This window comes from Mustelus asterias, chromosome 11, assembly GCF_964213995.1.
Source record: "Mustelus asterias chromosome 11, sMusAst1.hap1.1, whole genome shotgun sequence".
Taxonomy (NCBI): domain Eukaryota; kingdom Metazoa; phylum Chordata; class Chondrichthyes; order Carcharhiniformes; family Triakidae; genus Mustelus; species Mustelus asterias.
Window position 1 is genome coordinate 76,016,916 of NC_135811.1, and position 21,710 is coordinate 76,038,625.

The 21,710-nt window shown below is 43.4% G+C and overlaps 1 protein-coding gene across 5 annotated transcripts in view; it reads left to right on the plus strand.

Moving 5' to 3' along the window:
- The window catches only part of map3k14a (mitogen-activated protein kinase kinase kinase 14a), a 57,020-nt gene extending 43,262 nt beyond the window's left edge, over positions 1–13,758 (plus strand). For 4 of the 5 annotated variants that reach the window (XM_078223778.1, XM_078223779.1, XM_078223781.1 and 1 more), the window contains exons 8-16: positions 15–146; positions 585–683; positions 1,569–1,732; positions 2,082–2,241; positions 4,020–4,514; positions 5,690–5,796; positions 7,205–7,355; positions 8,668–8,768; positions 9,542–13,758. In XM_078223778.1, the coding sequence (XP_078079904.1) occupies positions 15–146; positions 585–683; positions 1,569–1,732; positions 2,082–2,241; positions 4,020–4,514; positions 5,690–5,796; positions 7,205–7,355; positions 8,668–8,768; positions 9,542–9,706 (1,574 nt within the window). In that variant the 3' untranslated portion in view covers positions 9,707–13,758. The remainder of the gene's footprint in view (positions 1–14; positions 147–584; positions 684–1,568; positions 1,733–2,081; positions 2,242–4,019; positions 4,515–5,689; positions 5,797–7,204; positions 7,356–8,667; positions 8,769–9,541) is intronic. The other variant, XM_078223782.1, reaches the window with a different exon arrangement.
- The last annotated feature ends 7,952 nt before the right edge of the window (positions 13,759–21,710 follow it).

Sequence of the window (21,710 nt, forward strand, 5' to 3'; positions counted from 1 at the left end):
TTGCCTGTTTTTAGGTGGATCAGTTGCGCAGCTGATAGTGAATAAAGGGCCTCTTCCTGAAGCTCTGACTCTGCATTACACGGGACAAGTACTAGAGGCACTCGAGCACCTACACTCCCATGGAATTGTGCACGGAGATATAAAAGGTAAGGTCAAAACTGACCAGTGCGTCATATTCAATGATCTTTCTCTTCACCCGACCTGTAACTACAACACTATTATCTACATTCTATCCTTTTCCTTTTCCCCATGTACTCTATGAACAATATGTTCTGTCTGTTTGCACCGAAGAAACGATACTTTTCACTGTATCCCAATACATGTGTCAATAATAAATCAATTCAAGTCTTTTTGTTACTATTGGTCCAGGTTCTATCGAGAGGTACACTTTCAATGTGGCATTGAATTTACACACTGGCCAATCTCATCATAAAATGAACTTTATCATTCTACTCCCTTAGATATAGCTGTGTATTTTTAAAGCTGAAAGTAAGCTTTACTCTTAGACCAGACGCTGCAAGTTAAATAATGACCGTAAAAGTTCCTAGCCAATGTTGACGATCTGCGTGTTATCCTTTCCTCAGCGGACAACGTGCTGATATCACAGCGAGGCTTGGAGGTTTATCTATGTGATTTCGGACATTCAACACAACTAACATCGGCAGGAAGGAGCACCTCACATGGTAAGAGTTAAATATACAGGCATGGTGAGCACATTGACCTTTACAAAAACCTAGCTTGGAAGAGACGTGAGGGGAGGTAACAGAAAAACTGGAGGAAGAAGGGGCCAGGGCAAGGGTTAAACACGGCCATTAACTTTCTCTCATGGGCTACAAAGGGCGGCACGGTGGTGAGCACTGCTGTCTCATAGCATCAGGGACCCGGGTTTGATTCCCGGCTTGGCTCACTGTCTGTCTGTGTGGAGTCTGCACGTTCTCCCCTGTCTGCGTAGGTTTCCTCCCACAGTCCAAAGATGTGCGGGTTAGGTGGATTGGCCATGCTAAATTGTCCCTTAGTGTCAGGGGGACTAGCTAGGGTAAATGCATGGGGTTATGGGGATAGGACCTGAGTGGGATTGTGGTCGGTGCAGACTCGATGGGCCGAATGGCCTCCTCCAATGCTGTAGGGATTCTATGATTCCACAAACTTGATGACCATGTGCTTATTTGTTAACTGACCCCAGCTGGTGGGCTGAAGGTGGGAGAGCCTGCTGCAGAATGTCTTCAGAAAGCCAGGCTTCAGGGGAAGCGGTTCTGCAGAGGGTGCCAGGTTTGGATTATAAATAGCATGGCTGTGTTATGTGGAGGGGTTATTGTTAGAGAGGCACTTCTTCCGAAACTCATGCTGCACCTTTAGTAGATCCAGTTGAGTGCAGGCTCTGACCAAGGCTTAGGTGAGAGCAGCCACGTACCCCCATCAACAAGCAGCTAGATGAAGTCAGTTGGAATTTTATTCAGGGCGAGGTATGCAACCAATAAATCCTTCTGGGCACTGCCCACTTTGACCACCAGGTTTCCAATGGAATTGTTACCAAATAAAATGTCTTTTATTTCCCCCTCTCCTTGTAGGCAGTCAGTGCCTGGGTACAGTGACGCACATGGCTCCAGAGGTAGTTGCAGGCCGTGAATTTGGTGTTAAGACAGATAGCTGGAGCGTTGCTTGTATGATGCTGCACATGTTAACCAGCCGCCATCCCTGGAAAAATATACCAATGAGTCAGCTGCTCCTTAAGGTAAGTTTAAGTTAAAACCGTGCAGTAGCTACGTTATGCCTTTGCAATAACTTCACATGAATTGGGGTATCTATGCATGACCCTCATGAAACCTTGATCTGCAAACGGGGTTGAGACCCAAAACTTGTGTGGAGAAATGCTAAAAGGAGGTTTTTTTTTTCCAACACAAGGGCGACTAAAGTCCAAATCAGACTGGACCGTTATTCTATCCGTGACAGCAGTCAGATGAAAGCTAGCACAGGACCCCCAAATCTTCCCGTTCCCGTTCGTTGTAATTAAAACAATTGTTCTGGAGGTCGCTACCCCACAGGTATCAGTGGCACTGACTTCCTGGTCTCTCTCCCAACAGATTGTGACACAAGACCCTCCAGTGGATGAAATTCCACCCACGTGCAGTCCACACACAGCTAATGTGATCAGAGCTGGTTTGGTCAAAGATCCAAAATACAGAGCTACTGCATCTGAACTTCGTGCAGAGGTGAACAGAGCGTTAACTGTACTGCGACAACGTAAGTAGAATTATCGAACTGCCTTTCCTTTATTGCAGCTGAATGTATTTGTGTCCACATAGTGCTCAGTGAAGGCAGAAAACGCAACAAAATCTTTCATTGTTGTCAAAAATGCACTGTATTTTCTACCAGTGTCTTCTGCCAACTGTTTTTTTAAAAATTTGTTCATGGGATGTGGGCATCACTGGCTGGGCCGGCATTTATTGCCCATCCCTGAGAGCATTTAAGAGTCAACCACATTGCTGTGGATCTGGAGTCGCATGTAGGCCAGACCGGGTAAGGATGGCAGATTTCCTCCCCTAAAGGGCATTAGTGAACCAGATGGGTTTTTACGACATGGTCGCTTTTCATTCCAGGTTTTTATTGAATTCAAATTTCCCCATCTGCCACGGTTGGATTCAAACCTGGGTCCCCAGAGCATCACCCTTGGTCTCTGGATGACTAGTCCAGTGACAATGCCACTAGGCCACTACCTTCCCATCGGTCCTGACTGATGGGATGAAACTCTCCTCCTCTTGCTGACTGTACATTTCCGAAGTGAGTGAGCTTGAAACGTTTCAGCTGAATTTCTCAGTGGCTCGAATCTGCACCTCTGAGCTGCTGACAAGTGAGCACTGAATTGGCAATCTCACTTACAGTAACCATCAAACTGTCGCCGTGAAAAATGATACTGTGGTATGAATGCAGTAAGAAATGTCTCCCTTGTATTAGAACTGTGCCCGCTCCAATCTCCTTGATAAATATTTTTCCCCTTTGAAGTGAGGGCACTGTAAGCCTCTTACTTTGACTCAATAGTGCAATAAATCATCTCATCCCGCAGGTGGCAATTTGTACGTAATACATTGGCATAATATTTGTAAGCTTCTTTCATCCTATCACTGTGTGTCATTAGTTGACGTAAGCATCATCGGAGATCAGTCTCCTGTGGCCAGTGACCAGATGAAGTTCAGCAGCCAGATAGCTCAAAGAAAGTTTTTTTTTGCATTAAAATATGCAGTCTACAGTGAGTGTTCTTCCAATTACATACACATTTTTAATAGGGGAGTTTTTGTGAACCCATTTGCTTGATACTTTCATTGAAAGCTTCCTGTCACATGAAACGTTGTAGTATAGAAGCTTGGATTTTTGGATATTAACTAGGTACCGCAACACCCAGACTTTGAGCTTTTGCTCCCTAATCATGAGGGCACAGTAGTTAGCTCTGCTGCCACACAGCTCCAGGGACCTGGGTTCAATTCTGTCTTCGGGTCACTGTTTGTGTGGAGTTTGCATGTTCTCCCCTTGTCTGTGTGGATTTCCTCCGGGTGCTCTGGTTTCCTCCCACAGTCTGAAAGACGTGCTGGTTAGGTGCATTGGTCATGCTAAATTCTCCCTCAGTGTACCCAAACAGGTGCCGGAGTTTGGCGACTAAGGGATTTTCACAGTAACTTCATTGCAGTGTTAATGTAAGCCTACATGTGATACTAAATAAATTTAAACTTAATCAAGACCCAAACCATTTGAGGATAGTTACTCAGTGAATATTAAACACATTCCCCTCGAAAAAGAGGGAAATCCAAGTGTGATTCAGCCCATTAAACTTTTATGTCTCCTAGTCATATGAAGAGATGCCCCTTTCATTGTGGCATCCAGAAAATGGTGGGATCAACAGGGCTATTCTAAAGATGGGTGGAATTTGTAGTGTCCCAGTTAAGGCAAGGGAGATGGGACTGAAAGCATGTGATATATGTTTGTTTTGCCAACTTTGGTATTCATTTGTCTTTTTATTTGTACTGCAGGAGCTGTGAGTGGTTCTCAGACTAATCATGTTCAGAAAGTGAATTGTGCTGCTGAGTCAGATGATGGCAACAGTAATGGTTCAATGACCCCTCTGTCGACGGATCAGAGTGCTGTACACTGTGCCACCAAAGACCGGCCTCCTCCAGGATCAGAGCCAGTGCCGGCTGGCGTGGACTCAGACAAGCACAGATTCCATCACCTGAAGGGAGGTCAACTCAGCATGGGCAAAATGGGGACATTGGAAAACATGACCAAGAAAACTTCATCACAGGCCTGCCGAAGAAAGCCGCGCCCAAAAAACCTAATTAGGCTGGCCTGTAACTTTAACCAGCTGCTCCTGCAAGATGAGGAGATTCAATTCCCTGAAGAGTTGGCTGAACCTTTGAGTGATGAAGAAGATTTATCTACTCCTTCACCACTGTTGTCATTGCCTTCACTGCAGAGCGACGAGGCAGACAAGAAACTCCTGGAGGAATACGGGAAACTGCAGAAAGGTAACACATACTGCTCTCTATCTTCTGAAATAATGATGAGAAAATGTTTCTTTTCTCATGATCCCCAAGTATTGAAATGTTTTTGGACTGGCTAAAATGACGGCCGGAATTCTTCAATGTTGTTTGCCCTGCCATCGCTACAGAGAATTTGGCGCTCAGCCAAACCTCCATTCACTGCAGCAGGACTGGAAAGTACCGTGCGAACGAGGTTGGAGAATCCCCGCCGATATATTTGTTGATATTTTGTGCAGTATGGTATAAGGGCTGCCACTTTAAGCGCGCGATATGGGTAAAACCCCTCTTGGAATATTTTCTGTCAGGTTTCATCAGGAGAAATTAATTCCTGGTGGTCAGTGCCTCCAGTAAGGATACTCAGCTTGGTGAGCAGACCATTTGATGTTTCACTCATGCAACCCATGACGTGGGTCTCCACTTGCGATTGCCCTCAAGGTGAGTTCCTCACCTCAGTCACCAGAAGAGATGCAGAAACAAATTGGAGATCTTGCAGTGCGCTGCCTAGTGCCAAGTTCCAGAGTGGCAGTGGCAGAAGCCTGTGGGTTGGCCTCCTGCCAGCCAGAGGAAAGGGGTCTGACAACAAGAGTAATGGTGGCATTGCAACTCAGCGCCAGGGACCCGGGTTCAATTCCGGCCTCAGGTCATTGACTGTGTGGAGTTTGCACGTTCTCCCCGTGTCTGCGCGAGTTTCCTCCGGGTGCTCCGGTTTCCTCCCACAATCCAAAGATGTGCAGGTTAGGTTGATTGGCCATGCTAAATTGTCCCATAGTGTCAGGGGGATTAGTAGGGTAAATACGTGGGGTTATAGGGATAGGACCTGGGTGGGCTTGTTGTTGGTGCAGGCTTGATGGGCCAAATGGCCTCCTTCTGCACTGTGGATTCTATGTTTCTAACTACATTTGTGAAAAACGTTCTAGAAATGCAAGTCTTTTACTTGAATGAGTAAAGAATATAGGAGACTGTAGAATTGAGGTACCTTTTGCTGCTTAATTGCAAGCATACTATTTTCTATCAGAATCCTCTTATTTGGAAGCAATCATGATTCAGTGTTGGTGTTGTTACTGTTGCTGTAAACTGTTTAGCCTGATTGAGGCTTGCAGTCGAAACTTGGCATCTTGACTCTTTTTTTTCTCACATTCTTTTTTGATTTGACATTTCAGAATTTCTACTCTATAACTTATCTCAAGTGTTCCCAGAAAAGTTGGAGGACCAGATATTAGATGTGTTAAGCAGCGACGCATACAGTCTAATGGAAGACTATGACAAGGTATGATTAGCCCATTGCTACGCTGCGCAAAGCGTATATTATTATATTATAAAATATTATTACTTGGTAATTTTTTTTGTCAAAAGCAGCAAGTCAGAGCAGTGGAACCAATATGTAAATCAACATAATCTTTTGTTTTAATCTCGCGTGATGTTGCATGGGAGGCTGTCGAGACCAGGGGAGAAATTTTAACCCAATCTGCCCAGTGGGAAATTGATCATAGAATCCCTATCGTGCAGAAGGAGGCCATTCGGCCCATCAAGACTGCACTGACAACAATCCCACCCAGACCCTATCCCCATAACCCTGCATTTACTCTGCAAATCTCCCGGCAATGCTCCTGATTGGAGCAGATTAGTCACCCAATATAAATTGAATGGGTGGAATGTGAAACAGACGACCAATCCTAGCCCCCTAGTGGGGCAGTTTCCTATCTATCCTTACTTGTAATACATTTTGATTTTGTGTTCTTTAGAGTAAGATGAGCAGTAGCTGGGGAAGCAGCAACATTGATTGGAGCACCAGGATTCCTCTGTAATACAACTTCATCACCTAAACTGCGACAGACAGTGACAGTACTGATGGAAGGGGGGACATTACAATACTGCAAATGTGTAGAGGCAGTTTCTATTGTAAATTAAAGCACAGGAATTTATAATGAGAAAAGTTAGCACAAAAGATTATAGTTGAAAGTGAATATGAACTCTTTGCATATATGTATTATGTAATACAGATTTTATATTCTGTGATGGATAACAATGTAACATTGGGAGGTGCTACCTACAGAATCTCACCAGTTTACATTACTGTACCTGATGGCAGCATGGTGGCACCGTAGTTGGCACTGCTGCCTCACTGCTCCAGAGACCCTGGTTCAATTCTGGCCTTGGGTGACTGTGTGGAGTTTGCATGCCCCCCCCTCCTCCAGGTGCTCTGGTTTCCTCCCACTCTCTAAAGATGTGCAGGTTAGGTAGATTGGCCATGTTAGTGTCCCAAGATGTGTAGGTTAGGTGGATTAGCCATGGGAAATGTGTGGGGTTATGGGGCTAAGGCAAAGTGGGTGGGCTTGGGTAGGTTACTCTGTCAGAGAGTCATGCGGGGCTAAGTGGCCTCTTCTGCACTGTGGGTATTCTATGATGACATTTCATTGCTAAGCAATTCTTAAGTGTTGCAGTCATCAATTCCTGCCTACTATTGCTTATTTAGGTGCAGAAGCAGAACTTTTGAAGAGTTGGTGCTAAAGGATTTTTTCACTCTAATAATTATCTACCATGACCGAACTATATTGGCCTAGATAGCCCACAACAGAGAGGCTTTTGGTAAATTCTAATGCCACAGCTTTGTTTCTCACCAATACATCACACTGCTGCAACTGACATTTAATCTGGAATGTTCTGTCTTTTTCCAGGATTCCCAGAAAGGAATGCCGAGCCTGAGTGGTAACTACAGTTCTGGAATTCACTCAATGTCATGGAATAGTCAGACGGATGGATTTAGTGCCAGCTTTAGCCTCAGTCAACGTCTGGATCACCAGCAGGACATGCCAAGCCTCTTTAATGGTAAAATAAATGCTCAGTAAGAACTCCCAATTGAAAGCAGCATCGACAACAAGGGAAGGCCTACCACAGTATTGTCAAGCTGTAACTCAAATTCATGTGTAAACAATGTAAATTGTGGGCCTATCACTATTATCTGAACCTTGAGGGAAGCAAAGTTGGGATGGCCTCATCAAGATACAGGAAGTGAAATTAGTCTTGGTCAGAAGCACAAAATGGTGAATTGCGAATCAGCCAGCTCTGTTACAATCCAGCCTGATTTTCATCACTCTTAGCTGCAGTTGAAAAAATAATTGGGTAAAGTGTAAAACGGTAGCTGCAGCTTGCTGTCACAGTTTACACTGTTGTCCAAACCAATCCTGTCTTCATAAAGTATTAAATAACTTGGATAGGTGAACCCAGGATATTACGATAAGTCAGGCCAATAGAATAAAAACAGTTTTAAATGAGTGAAAATGATTTAAAACTATCCACCGTAAAATGTCTAGTGATAAATATTTGAAATAATCTTGACGGGCGGCAATGCCTTAGTGGTATTATCGCTAGACTATTAATCCAGAAACTCAACCAATGTTCAAGTCCCGCCACGGCAGATGGTGGAATTTGAATTCATTTAAAAAAATCTGGAATTAAGAATCTACTGATGGCCACGAAACCATTGTCGATTGTCGAAAAAACCCACCTGGTTCACTAATGTCCTTTTAGGGAAGGAAATCTGCCATCCTTACCTGGTCTGGCCTACATGTGACTCCAGAGCCACAGCAATGTGGTTGACTCTCAAGAAATAGAGGATGGGCATTAAATGCTGGCCAGCCAGCGATGCCCATGTCCCACAAATGAATTTTTAAAAAGTAGGATGGTGGAGTTGAGTTTCCAAAATTCATACGCTCTCTAATATTGGATATTAATATGTAGAAAAATTGAATATTCTCTGACATCAATCAGCAAAATAAACTCTGCTAAATTACTTATGTTATTTGTTTCTGGAAAGCTTGCTGAGATTCTTGCAAGACCTCTCTCTTGATTTGATCACAACTTGTTAAGATGGCTAAAAGCAGAGTCATGATGTGGAGATGCCGGCATTGGACTGGGGTGAACACAGTAAGAAGTCTCACAACACCAGGTTAAAGTCCAACAGGTTTATTTGGTAGCAAATACCATAAGCTTTCGGAGCGCTGCTCGGAGCAGTGCTCCGAAAGCTTATGGTATTTGCTACCAAATAAACCTGTTGGACTTTAACCTGGTGTTGTGAGACTTCTTACTAAAAGAAGAGTTCCAGTGTTCTTTGAGACTAAACACAATGTTTCTATTTTAGGGGTTGAAGCTAGAATTCACACTTTCAGCGGAGAATGTTTGGTTGTACATGACATGCGAAGGGCTACAGTTGGCCAGGTGGCTACAGGAATCAGTAATCTGGTAAGTGTGTTTTATTTTTTGAAGGAGAGCACATACAGCCGACACTACCAAGAACTGACTTGTTGGTGTTCTCTGGAATTTAGAAGGTTGATTAGATCAAAGTTTTCAAGATAGGAGTGGGAAAGCTGATGAGATAGATAGCGAGGAACTATTCCTGTCGGTCTAGGTCTAGCCTCAAATCTAAAGCCAGACCTTTGAGAAGTAAAATTAGGAAATCTTTATATATGCAAAGCCTGGTCAAAGTTCCAGACTGGCAGTTGATGCTAAATCATTGTCGGTTTTAAAACTGAGAGTGATAGATTTTTGCTAACCAAATTTATTAAGGGATATTAGAAAAAGGCAGGTAGAGTTAAGTTGCAGATCAGCCTTGATCTCACTAAAAGGTACAGTAAGAAGCCTCACGACACCAGGTTAAAGTCCAACAGGTTTATTTGGAATCACAAGCTTTCGGAGCAGCACTCCGAAAGCTCGTGATACCAAATAAACCTGTTGGACTTTAACCTGGTGTTGTGAGACTTCTTACTGTGCCCACCCCAGTCCAACGCTGGCATCTCCACACCATCACTCAATTGTGTGACAGACTCAAGAGACTAAATAACTTATTCATTTTCCTATGTATATAAAACTTAAAATTACAGTTTAGTAAAATGATTTAAATGTCTATACAGGAAATGAAATCCAGATGTTTAGAATAAAGTTTAATTTATAAGATCTAAAAGTCTGTCGACTTGTAGATCGAAAACGCTAATATCTGACTCATTTCTCATTCGCAGATACAGGTACCCAGTTTCTCTCTGGTGAAACAAAATGGACATCCTATTTCTTCTGACTTTGAAATCCCAGCATCTGGAATTGACCTGAGGTGCATCCCAGCTTCCAACTACAGCAATTCCTGGACCTGGCGGGTTAAGGATGGAAACCTTAATTTCAAATATTAGACTGTTTTCTTGTCTATCTTCTGTACTCTGGGATTATAACTCCCACTTCTCATTTCAGGCTCAGATCCTCTCAACCCATTTGGATACCAAAATCACATCAATAGTCTAAACCACAAGTAGGATCTACTGTTCTTAAAGTTGTTGTTTGGTTATTTTTAAACGCAAAATTCCCAATTTGTTGTGTCATTTGCAGTGCCTAATTTGGATCATTTGAAATTGCAAGGAAATAACTTCTAATTAAGCAACTCAGACCATCTAATTGTTTACAAGTACAGTACTTCCTGTTTATAACTGCACGATGCCAACGCTGGTGACCATTACAAACAAAATAACTTCATTGAGATCCCTCCCACATCCTGAGGGGATTAAAATTGCTGAGAGTCTGCACACCACGTCCTTCTCTGCAGCAAGATTCTCTCTTCATCTGTTGTTAACAACAGAAATACTGGAAAAAGTTCATCAAAAATTCATGTCATTTCTCCAGGATTCCTGTAAACCTTCTCCTGTTGTATTGGGAGAATCCATGGAAATCCAAGCCCAATGTATGCAAGTACAAATAACTGGCAGATAAATTGTTATTTCACAACCTCTTCAAATTAAGTAGGTCTGTGACTTAATACATACACACACACACACACACACACACACACACACACACACATGAAGCAACAAAGAGTAATGTGTAATGTAAGGGTCAGGTACAATGGTGGAATCCTTTAACAAAGTAACTGGAGGACTAACCTCCAGAAACCGGACTGCACAGTTATGCCTCCGTGGTTATTTTTAATAATTAATTATGCTTGGCATCAATTATCTTTGGTTCAGATAAGACCTGCCATTGTACCCAGGCACACGCTCTTGTGAAATGGGGGGTATCACCTCTATAATCGGTTTGTGCAAATGGGTTTTCGAGGGAGATTTGGGCCAATGCTTTTTTTCCTGTTGCTGCTTCAATTATACATTTTTCCATAACTTCCAGTTATGTTTTAGTATTGTAGGTTTTCAATATAATGCTTCTTTCATTTACAATGTATTTTGGTATCACCGGGAAACAGAATCACCTTCAATTGATTCAAAAGTATAAGGAGATATTACACTGGGCATTTGAGATAAGTTGAAAATATTAATAGTTTTTTTTTGGCCCATTATTTTTCTTTTTGCCACTGCCATCAAGCCTGACAGGTAGCGGTTCGGTTGCCTGTCGACATTTTTTTTTCTCCCCCTCCGGTTGAGGCTGTTTAAGCCGTTCACGACACCGTGTTCAGTGGGGATGCACCAGATTGTAGGCCGTGGAGGCTGAAGAGCAAAACTGTTGGCCGCCACGTGGAGTCTGTCGTCCCGCCGAACGTGGCAAGGGGTGAGATAGTCCACCTCGCGCGGGGTCACGGTGATGCCCTCTCTCCCCATTAAAAACACGACTTTGTGTCGACTGTGGTCCGAGGTGGTGACGATGCCATTGGGATCTGCAGCCTGACCACCTGCCCTTCCAAGAGGCAGAATCTCCGGAAAGGAGAAGCTGCCATGGAATGGGAAGCGGGAAGGAGAAAGTGAACGGTCTCTCCTTTTTAGGAGAATAAACCAGCGGACAACCATATTGTGTTTATTTGTGTTCTGTGCAAGAACGAATGTACTCGAGATTGTAATGAGAGTGGATCACAGAGGATTACTCCTGAGGTGGAGCTTGGGGGAGGGTCACAAAGGATCCTTTCTATTCATGTCCAACATAATGAATATGATCTCTTTGTTACTGGTCAGTTTTAAAGTGATTTTCGTTGCTGGGAAGTTCTGAAGCGATTTGCCCAAATTCATGTTACAATGAAAAGGTGTCCTCAGATTTATCTGGATATATTTAATAAGAAATAAACACTGTGATATACTTCTCCATGTTAATGATAGGATTCTGTATAGCAATATGAAATTCCCTCCCTAACAGCATTGTGAGTCAACCCACAGCACGTGGACTGCAGTGATTCAAGAAAGCAGTTCATCACCACCTTCTCAAGGGCAACTAGGGATGGGCAATAAATGCTGGCCAGCCAGCGACGCCCATGCCCCACGAATTATTTTTTAAAACGTTGCTATGAGTTCACGGTGATCTGTGTGGAGACTGGAGGATACTTTCTATTTGTTGGCATTTGTGAGTTTGCATGTAACTTTTCTATTTCTTGCTACATTTTACAAAGTGGGATTGAGAAACGGCATCAGGACTTGAAAAAAAATCTCCAGTTTTGCCAGTCAGCAAGTCATCTTCAGTCCGCAAGACTGCTGAATGTTCTTATGTGCTTTCAGCCTGCCACACCTGAGACGGGGCTGTTTGTAAGTTCTGGGGGTTACCTCAGAGGCCTGGTATAAGTCTCTGGGTTGTACTGAAAATGAGATGTTGGCACTTACTGTTTAAAATTAGATCGTTTAGTTTGTGGAGCCATTGAACAGAACAGCTTCAACAGAGTTGAATCAATGATGATGGCTCATGTGTATGCCTCAAAGAAAACTGTGGTGGCCCACAACTAAAGGGCAAGTAGGCAGCGGTCACATCAGTACAAACTTCCATTAGCAGTGGAAAAATAGTGCTCTTTCCCTCAGTTGAGTTTGAGCTGCCAATCCGATATATGGGACATTTTTTCCCATAATATTTTTAAATATAGATATATATAAATATATTTTTAAAATTGTATTTCTTGAATGGAAAATATCACTTTAATGTTATAATATTAATATAGCTATTAATCTGAAGCTGGGACTTTGCTGTACTGAAGAAACTTAAGGAAATTGAAAACCTTTTAAAAATGGCAGGCAGGACACCAATGTTAAAGTCCCACCCCTATTTCCAACTGCCCCACTTGTAGTGAGGGTTGGCTGGATTAATGGGCGTTAGTTCGATATGTAGCAATGGATTGCAGTTAGGTTAAAACTGAAATGGTTTGTTGTGTCCTGATAGGGTGGAATAAGAGTAGCATACGTTTAAGGAGAGTTCAAACTTTTTTTGACGTCATAACAAAACTTTACTGACTTCACCAGCAATTAATGCACAGCTTAAGAGAGTCAAGGATATTGTATAATGTTGTTACCGATCATTGTCAGTGTTTTAATATCTTTCTTTACAGAGTGAGTTTTATGCTCTGACATACATTACCCGAAAGGGTGCTGGAGGTAGATTCAGCGGGTGGGGTTTTCCAGTCCCGCCATAGTGGGTTTCCTCGCGGTGGATGCGACGAGCCATTCCGTTAACTTCAGCGTGACGGGCGATCCCACTGGCGAGAGTGGCCGGAAAATTCCACCCGATAACTTGCAAAAGGCAAGTGAATTAGAACTTATTGAGTAAAGATTGCGAAGGAAGGGCAGGAGAGTGGGATTAATTAGATAGCTTTTTCAAAGAGCTAGCAGAGGCGCGAGGGGCCAAATGAGAGTAGAAAATGATAGTGGGAGAGATTTTCGGCACAACCCTGCGGCGGTGGATGTGGCCTGCCATTGGCTGGCAACGGATCTTCTGGTCCTGCCATTTTCAACAGGATTACCTGTTGAATGCACCTCTCGCCGCTGGGAAACCCACCGCTGGGAAACCCACTGCTGGTGACAAACCTTCAATCCTCAGTATTCCTGCCTATCAGCCTACAGCCTAAAAGACTTGCTTTGAAATGTGAATCTAGAGGGACAGTTTGCACCATTGGATCTTTTTCATTTCTGAAGTGAAATGTATAGCTTGAGAGATTCTGACTCCCATTCTTATCTTTTAATGAAATGGTAGTAACAATGCTGCTATGACTTTAATCTGATTGTGCGTGCTGGTGCCACATTTCAAGTCCTGTGCCCTCCCCAATGTTTTATTGAATGTGTCTTAAAATGATTATGCTACTGACGGGTGAATGTAACCTTTATTGTGATGATTGTGACCACATTAGCTTTCATCCAATGGAAATGTGTGAAAAGCTTGTTTCATTTGTCTAAACAAGTGAAATGTTTGAATTAAGTTTACTGTGAAATGTTACGCTTTTCTGAAATATCAACTTGCACAATGTAATTGAATCCAAAGTAAAGTAATAAAGCATTTTTGAAGCTGCATTTCTGTTTGTTTGGGCTCATTTCTCATATTGCTGTCAATGAGAGGAATTGAAAAAGTACTAGGCAAGCGTGCGGGGCGGCACGGTGGCACAGTGGTTAGCACTGCTGCCTCGCAGCGCCAGGTACCCAGGTTCGATTCCCGGCTTGGGTCACTGTCTGTGTGGAGTTTGTACGTTTGCGTGGGTTTCCTCCCACAATCTGAAAGATGTGCAGGTTAGGGTGCATTGACCTGAACAGGCACCGGAGTGTGGCGACTAGGGGAATTTCACAGTAACTTCATTGCAGTGTTAATGTAAGCCTTACTTGTGACTAATGAAAAAAGAAACTTTCAACTTAAATGGTACTAAAGGCTGATAAATCCTCTGAATACGATGGTCTGCATTTCTTTGATATGACGTGGCTGTCGCTGGCATTCGTTTCCCAACCCTAACTGCCCATGAACTAAGCTACTCATTGGGCCATTTCACAGGGTGGTTAGGAGTCATAGAAATCATAGAAACCCTACAGTGCAGAAGGAGGCCATTCTCCACACAGACAGTGACCCAAGCCGGGAATCGAACCCGGGACCCTGGAGCTGTGAAGCAGCAGTGCTAACCACTGCGCTACCGTGCCGCAACCACATTGCTGTGGGTCTGGAGTCGCACATAGGCCAGACCAGGTAAGGATGGCAGATTTCCTGCCCTAAAGGAGAGATTGTTTTGTGAGACTAACTTGAAGTTAAATTCCACCAGCTGCCATGGTGGGGTTTGAACCCATGTCCCCAGAGCATTAGTCTGGGCCACTGGATTATGAGTCTAGTGGCATTGCCACTACACCACCATCTCCCCGTGTGTTCTCGTGTCTTCAGAGAAGTAGCTACAGAGGGAGGGCATGTATTAGTTGTAATCTTTCAAAATTCTCCAGATTCTGACAAGGTCCCAGCAGATTGGAAAACTGCAAATATCAAATCTCTAATCATACAAGAAGGACAAGAGAAAGCAGGAAACTATAAACCAGTTAGTCTAACGTCAGTCTTTGGGAAACATGTTGGAATTTATTATTCAGGAAGTAGTTACAGAACATTTGAAAAATCATATTACAATCAGGCAGAGTATATGAAGTTTTGTGAAAGGGAAATTGTATTTGACAAATTTATTAAAGTCCTTTGCGGATGTAACAAGCAGGGTTGGTAAAGGGGAATCAGTAGATGTGATGTATTTGGACTTCCAAAAGGCAACTAATAAGGTACCACATAAAAGCTTAATGGACAGTAAGAGTTCAGGGTATTGGGGATGATATATTAGCATGGATAGAGGATTGGCTAACATCAGGAAACAGTAAGCTATTCATGGTGGGATTTGAACCCATGTTCCTTGCACCTCTTGTTGCTCCTGCTGCCTGATTATGGTGGATCTGGGGCCTATTGCACCTTCCTTTGCAACTCTTCCATTGTTCATGGATCCAGGAAGACTGGAGTCCATCTTTGAATGACATCTCCTTTACTGGCTTGGATGAAATGTCCAATAGTTACCCCTCAGCTCCTCAGAGCTGCCCCTCTCCTTCACATGTTTGCTGGCTCCCTCTTTGGTGAAAGTTTGCACTCCAATGAAAGGAGACACAGTAGTTAGCACTGCTGCCTCACCGCCAAGGACCCGGGTTAGATTCCCGGCCTGGGTGACTGTCTGTGTGGAGTTTGCACGTTCTCCCCGTGTTTGCATGGGTTTCCTCTGGGTGCTCCGGTTTCCTCCCACATTCCAAAGATGTGTGGGTCAGGTGGATTGGCCATGCTAAATTGCTCCTTAGTGTCAGGAGGACTAGCTAGAGTAAATACATGGGGAAAGGGCCTGGATGGGATTGTGGTCAGTGCAAATCTCGATGGGCCAAATGACCTCCTCCTGCACTGTAGGGATTCTGAGAATGGCCCATCTTCCCCCCCCCCCCCGCCCCCTCGCCCAGTGCCTGAGACCTTGCCTGGAAACCGCCATGTTTTATTTGTCAGAGCCCTGATGGCCCGTGAACCCATTTGCAGCTTGTTAAATTGAGAGAGCAGAATTTAATTCCTCTGAATACTGATGCGGCTGATGGTTCATCTGGGGAGGGCAGGCAGAGCTAAGCACTGCAAGTGACTCAGCTGTATAGGAGAGGGCACAAGGAATTTTGGAAGAGCAGTCGGGATTTGATAGGTAAACAGGCATTTTGCAGCCGTAGATGTGAATCCAGGATGCTGTATTGTCTCCCTAGTGCTCGGGTCAAGAACGTCACTGAACAGCTGCAAGGACAGTAATCATTGTATCATAAAGTTTAGGCTGACTATGGACAAGGACAAAGAACAATCCGTAGTAAGAAGAATTAACTGGAGGAAAGCCAGCTTTAATCATCGGATCTATAAACATGCTCTCCGTGTTGATAGGAACAGATCTGAGTCAAATAAATTGGAGTCAAAGGTTGGCAGAAAAAATGATCAATGGGTTTCCTTCAAAGAAGAGATGATTCAGACACAGGCAAGATATATTCCCTCGAAAGGGAAAGGTGAGGCAAACACAACCAGAGCTCTCTGGATGAGAATGGAGATAGAAATTGAGAACCAGGCTGAATATAAAAGGTTCAGAGGGGAGGTGAAGAAGCAAATAAGAGAAGCAAAGAGGGAGTATGAAAAGAGACTGGCAGCTGGTATAAAAGGGAATTGCCAACATCATCTATAGACAAATAAACAGTAACAGGGTAGTAAAAGGAGGAACAGGGACGGAGAGGGGACAGAAAGAGAATTTACACATGGAACCAGGGGGCCTAGCTGAGGTATTAAATGAATGCATCTGTATTTACCAAGGCAGAAGATGATACCCAGGCCACGGTAAAAGAGGTGGTAACTCAAACATTAGAAGGGTTTAAACTTGAAAAGAAGGAGGTATTGGGTAGATCGTCTGTACTTAAAGTTGATTAGGCACTGGGGCTGGATTAGATGTATTCAGTGAGAATTGACATTGCGCTGGCCATAACTTTTTTCAGCCTTCTTTAGTCTCGGAGTGGTGTCAGAGGACTGGAGAATTGCAAACGTTACACCCTTGTTCAAAAAAGGGTGTAAAGGTAAGCCCAGCAATTACAGACCAGTCAGTCTAACCTCTGTGGTGGGAAAACTTCTAGAAACAATAATTCAGGACAAAGTTAATAGTCATATGGACAGATGCAGGTTAGTTAAGGAAAACTAACATGGATTTATTCTGGGAAATTCATGTTTGGTTAATTTGCTGGAGTTTTTGAAGAAGTAACACAAAGGGCTCACAAGGATAATGCTGTGGATGCAGTGTACATGGACTTCCAAAAGGCATTTTGATACAATGCCACACAACGGACATAAAAGAATGACTAGGGTAAGATTAGGGCCAGTCAAGGACAGTAGTGGGAAGTTGTGCGTGAAGCCTGAAGAGATAGGAGAGGCGCTAAATGAATATTTTTCGTCAGTATTCACGCAGGCAAAAGACAATGTTGTTGAGGAGAATACTGAGATACAGGCTATAGGACTAGACGGGATTGATGTTAATAAGGAGGAGGTGTTAGCAATTCTGGAAAGTGTGAAAATAAATAAGTCCCCTGGGCCGGATGGGATTTATCCCAGGATTCTCGGGGAGGCTAGGGAGGAGATTGCAGAGCCTTTGGCTTTGATCTTTATGTCATCATTGTCTACAGGAATAGTGCCAGAAGACTGGAGGATAGCAAATGTTGTCCCCTTGTTCAAGAAGGGAAGTAGAGGCAACCTTGGTAATTATAGACCAGTGAGCCTTACTTCTGTTGTGGGCAAAGTTTTGGAAATGATTATAAGAGATAGGATTTATAATCATCTAGAAAGGAATAATTTGATTAGGGATAGTCAACACGGTTTTGTGAAGGGTAGGTCGTGCCTCACAAACCTTATTGAGTTATTTGAGAAGGTGACCAAAGAGGTGGATGAGGGTAAAGCAGTTGATGTGGTGTATATGGATTTCAGTAAAGCATTTGATAAGGTTCCCCACGGTAAGCTATTGCAGAAGATACAGACACATGGGATTGAGAGTGATTTAGTGGTTTGGATCAGGAATTGGCTAGCTGTAAGAAGACAGAGGGTGGTGGTTGATGGGAAATGTTCATCCTGGAGTTCAGTTACTAGTGGTGTACCGCAAGGATCTGTTTTGGGGCCACTGCTGTTTGTCATTTTTATAAATGACATGGATGAGGGCGTAGAAGGATGGGTTAGTAAATTTGCGGATGACACTAAAGTCGGTGGAGTTGTGGACAGTGCGGAAGGTTGTTGCAGGTTACAGAGGGACATAGATAAGCTGCAGTGCTGGGCTGAGAGGTGGCAAATGGAGTTCAATGCGGAAAAGTGTGAGGTGATTCACTTTGGAAGGAGCAACAGGATTACAGAGTACTGGGCTAATGGTAAGATACTTGGTAGTGTGAATGAACAGAGAGATCTCGGTGTCCATGTGCATAGTCCCTGAAAGTTGGCATCCAGGTTTATAGGGTTGTTAAGAAGGTGTACGGAGTGTTAGCTTTTATTGGTAGAGGGATTGAGTTTCGGAGCCAGGAGGTCATGTTGCAGCTGTACAAAACTCTGGTGCGGCCGCACTTGGAGTATTACATACAGTTCTGGTCACCGCATTATAGGAAGGATGTGGATGCATTGGAAAGGGTGCAGAGGAGATTTACTAGGATGTTGCCTGGTATGGTGGGAAGGTCTTATGAGGAAAAGCTGAGGGACATGAGGTTGTTTTCGTTAGAGAGAAGAAAGTTAGAGTTGACTTAATAGAGGCATACAAGATGATCAGAGGATTAGATAGGGTGGATAATGAGAGCCTTTATCTTCGGATGGTGATAGCTAGCACAAAGGGACATAGCTTTAAATTGAGGGGTGATAGATATAGGACAGATGTCAGAGGTAGGTTCCTCACTCAGAGAGTGATAAGGGCGTGGAATGCCCTGCCTGCAGCAGTAGTGGACTCGCCAACATTAAGGGCATTTAAATGGTCATTGGATAAACATATGGATGATATTGGAATAGTGTAGGTTAGATGGGCTTCAGATTGGTTTCACTGGTCGGCGCAACATCGAGGGCTGAAGGGCCTGTACTGTGCTGTAATGTTCTATGTTCTATGGTCTATATGAGGAAAGTTGTAGTTTATGGAATTAAAGGGACAGTAACAACATGAGACAGAATTGGCTGAGTGACAGGAACCAGAGAGTAGTGGTTAATGGATGTTTTTCAGACTGGAGGAAGGTTTGTAGTGGAGTCTCCCAGGGTCATTGTTGGGACCCTTGTTTTTTCTGATATATATTAATGACCTAGACCTTGGTGTACAGGGCACAATCACAACTTTTGAGGGTGTTACAAAACTCAGAAGCATTGTGAGAGGATGGTGTAGAACTTCAAAAGGGCATCGCCAATTTGGTGAAATGGGCAGACAGGTGGCAGATGAAGTTCAATGCAGCGATATGTGAAGTGATTCATTTTGATAGAAAGGACATGACGAGACAATATATATATTAGAGGGTACAACTGTAAAGGAGTTGCAGGAGCAGCGGGGCCTGGGTGTATATGTGCATCAGTCATTGAAGGTGGCAGGACAGGTGGAGAGCAGTTAATAAAGCATAAAATATTCTGGGCTTCATTAGGAGGGACATAGAACACACGAGCAAGAAGGTTATGTTGAACTTACATAAATCACTGCTTTGGCCTCAGCTGGAGAATTGTGTCGCGTTCTGAATGTCGCACTTTAGAAAGGATGTGAACACATTGGAGAGAGTTCAGAAAACATTCACAAGAATGAGGACATAGGAATTAGCAGCATGAGTGGGCAATTCATCCTTCGAGCGTGCTACACCATTCAATACCACCATGGCTAATTTAATGTTCACCTCACCTTTCTGCTTGTTCTCCATAACCCTTCATCCCTTCATCCCGCTACTAATTAAAAACCTATCCCTCTCCTCAAATTTGTTTAGTGTTCCAGCATCCACTGCACTCTGGGGTAGAGAATTCCACAGATTCACGACCTTTTGACTGAAGTCATTTTTCCTCATTTCTGTTTTAAATCTGCCACCCCTTAGCCTAAAACTATGGCCTCTTGTTCTAGAATGTCCAGCAAGGGGAAACATCTACTCTATGTCTAACCTGTCAACCCCCCTCATAGCATCTTATATACCTCAATTAGATCTCTTCTCATTTTTCTAATCCCCAGCGAGCATAGGCCTAAACTGCTCAATCTCTCTTCATAAGACAAGTCCTTCATCCCAGGAAGCAATCTAGTGAACCTTCTCTGAAATACTGCTAATGCATTTACATCCTTCCCCAAGTAAGGGGACCTAAACTGTGCGCAGTATTTCAGATCCGGTCTTTGTTCAGTTGCAACATCACTTCTCCACTTTTATATTCTATTCCATTAGCAATGAATGCCAAAATTCCATTGCCTTCCTTATTACCTGCTGCACCTGCATACTAACTTTCTGCAATTTATACATGAGGACACCCAGGTCCCTCTGCACTGAAGCTTCTCTCCATTTAGATAAGTTGCCTTTTTATTCCTCTGATTAAAATGGATAACCTCATACTTATCCACATTAAATTCTATCTGCTAAACTTTGGTCCACTCACTTAACCTACCTATACCTATTTGTAAGTTTCTTATTTCCTCATGGCAACTTAGTGTCATCTGCAAATTAGACTGTAGTACATTCCATCCTTGCATCCAAGACATTAACCGATTGTAAATAGTTGGGGCCCGAGGACTGAACTCTGTGGCACACCACTAGTTACAGCTTGCCAACCTGAAAAAGACCCATTTATCACCCCTCCCTGCTTTCTATTGGTTAGCCAATTCTCTAGCCAAGCTAATATATTACCGTGAGATGAGGAACTTCCATTAAGAAGCTAGATTGGAGAAGTTGGAACTGTTTTCCTTCGAGAAAAGAAGGCTGAGTTGATTTGATGGAGATATTCAAAATCATGAGGGGTTTGGACAGGGTAGATAGGGAGAAATTGGTCCCATTCATGAAAGGATTGAAAATCAGAGGGCACAGATTTCAAGTAATTAGTAAAAGAATCAATAGTGATCTGAGGAAAACCTTTGTCACGCACTGAGTGGTTAGGCTTTGAATGCACTGTCTGAGAGTGTGGTGGAGGCAGGTTCTACTGAAGCATTCAAAAGGGAATTAGACTGTTATTTGAAAAGAAAGAATGTGCAGGGTTACAGTGAGAAGGTGACAGAATGGAACTAAGTGATGTCCATCTGTGCTGTTAGAATCCTGTGATTCTGAGATAAATAGCCGAATAGAAAGAGATGGCGAAGTGTTGAGGGAGGTAGCGCAGAGATAAAAGGGTGATACCATTGGACTCTGTAGGTGATGGTGGGAGAGAAGCTAGAGATTGTATTGGGTCTGATTAGATAGATATGGTGGAAGCAAGTGAGGACAGTCTCATTGAGCTAACAAACAGGTAAGAGGCATTGGACAGGAAATAAAATACACAATTATATGCACTGAGAGGTGTATTGCGAGATGAACATACGGACAAGGGGCAGGAGTAGGTTATTCCATCGAGCCTGTCTGCTCTGATGCTAACCTCAATCTACCCTGGATAACTCTTACTTACCAAGAATTTATCCACTCTGCATTAAAAATATTCAAAGACTCGGCTTCCACCATCTTTTCAGGAAAAAGACTCAGAAATCTCTGAGAGAAAACGTATCGCTTCACCTCCGTGGGCAAGTGGGCAAACCTTTAATTTTAAACAGTGACCCCTAATTCTAGATTCTCCCACAAGAGGAAATGCCCTCTCCACATCCAGCCTGTCAATAACCTCTCAGGATCTAATGGGTGGGGTTGTACAGTCTCGCTCGACCCAAAAATGGAAAATACCACCCGAGGTCAACAGACCTTTCTATTAGGCTATTTATCTCAGAATCACAGGATTGTTACAGCACAGATGGACATCACT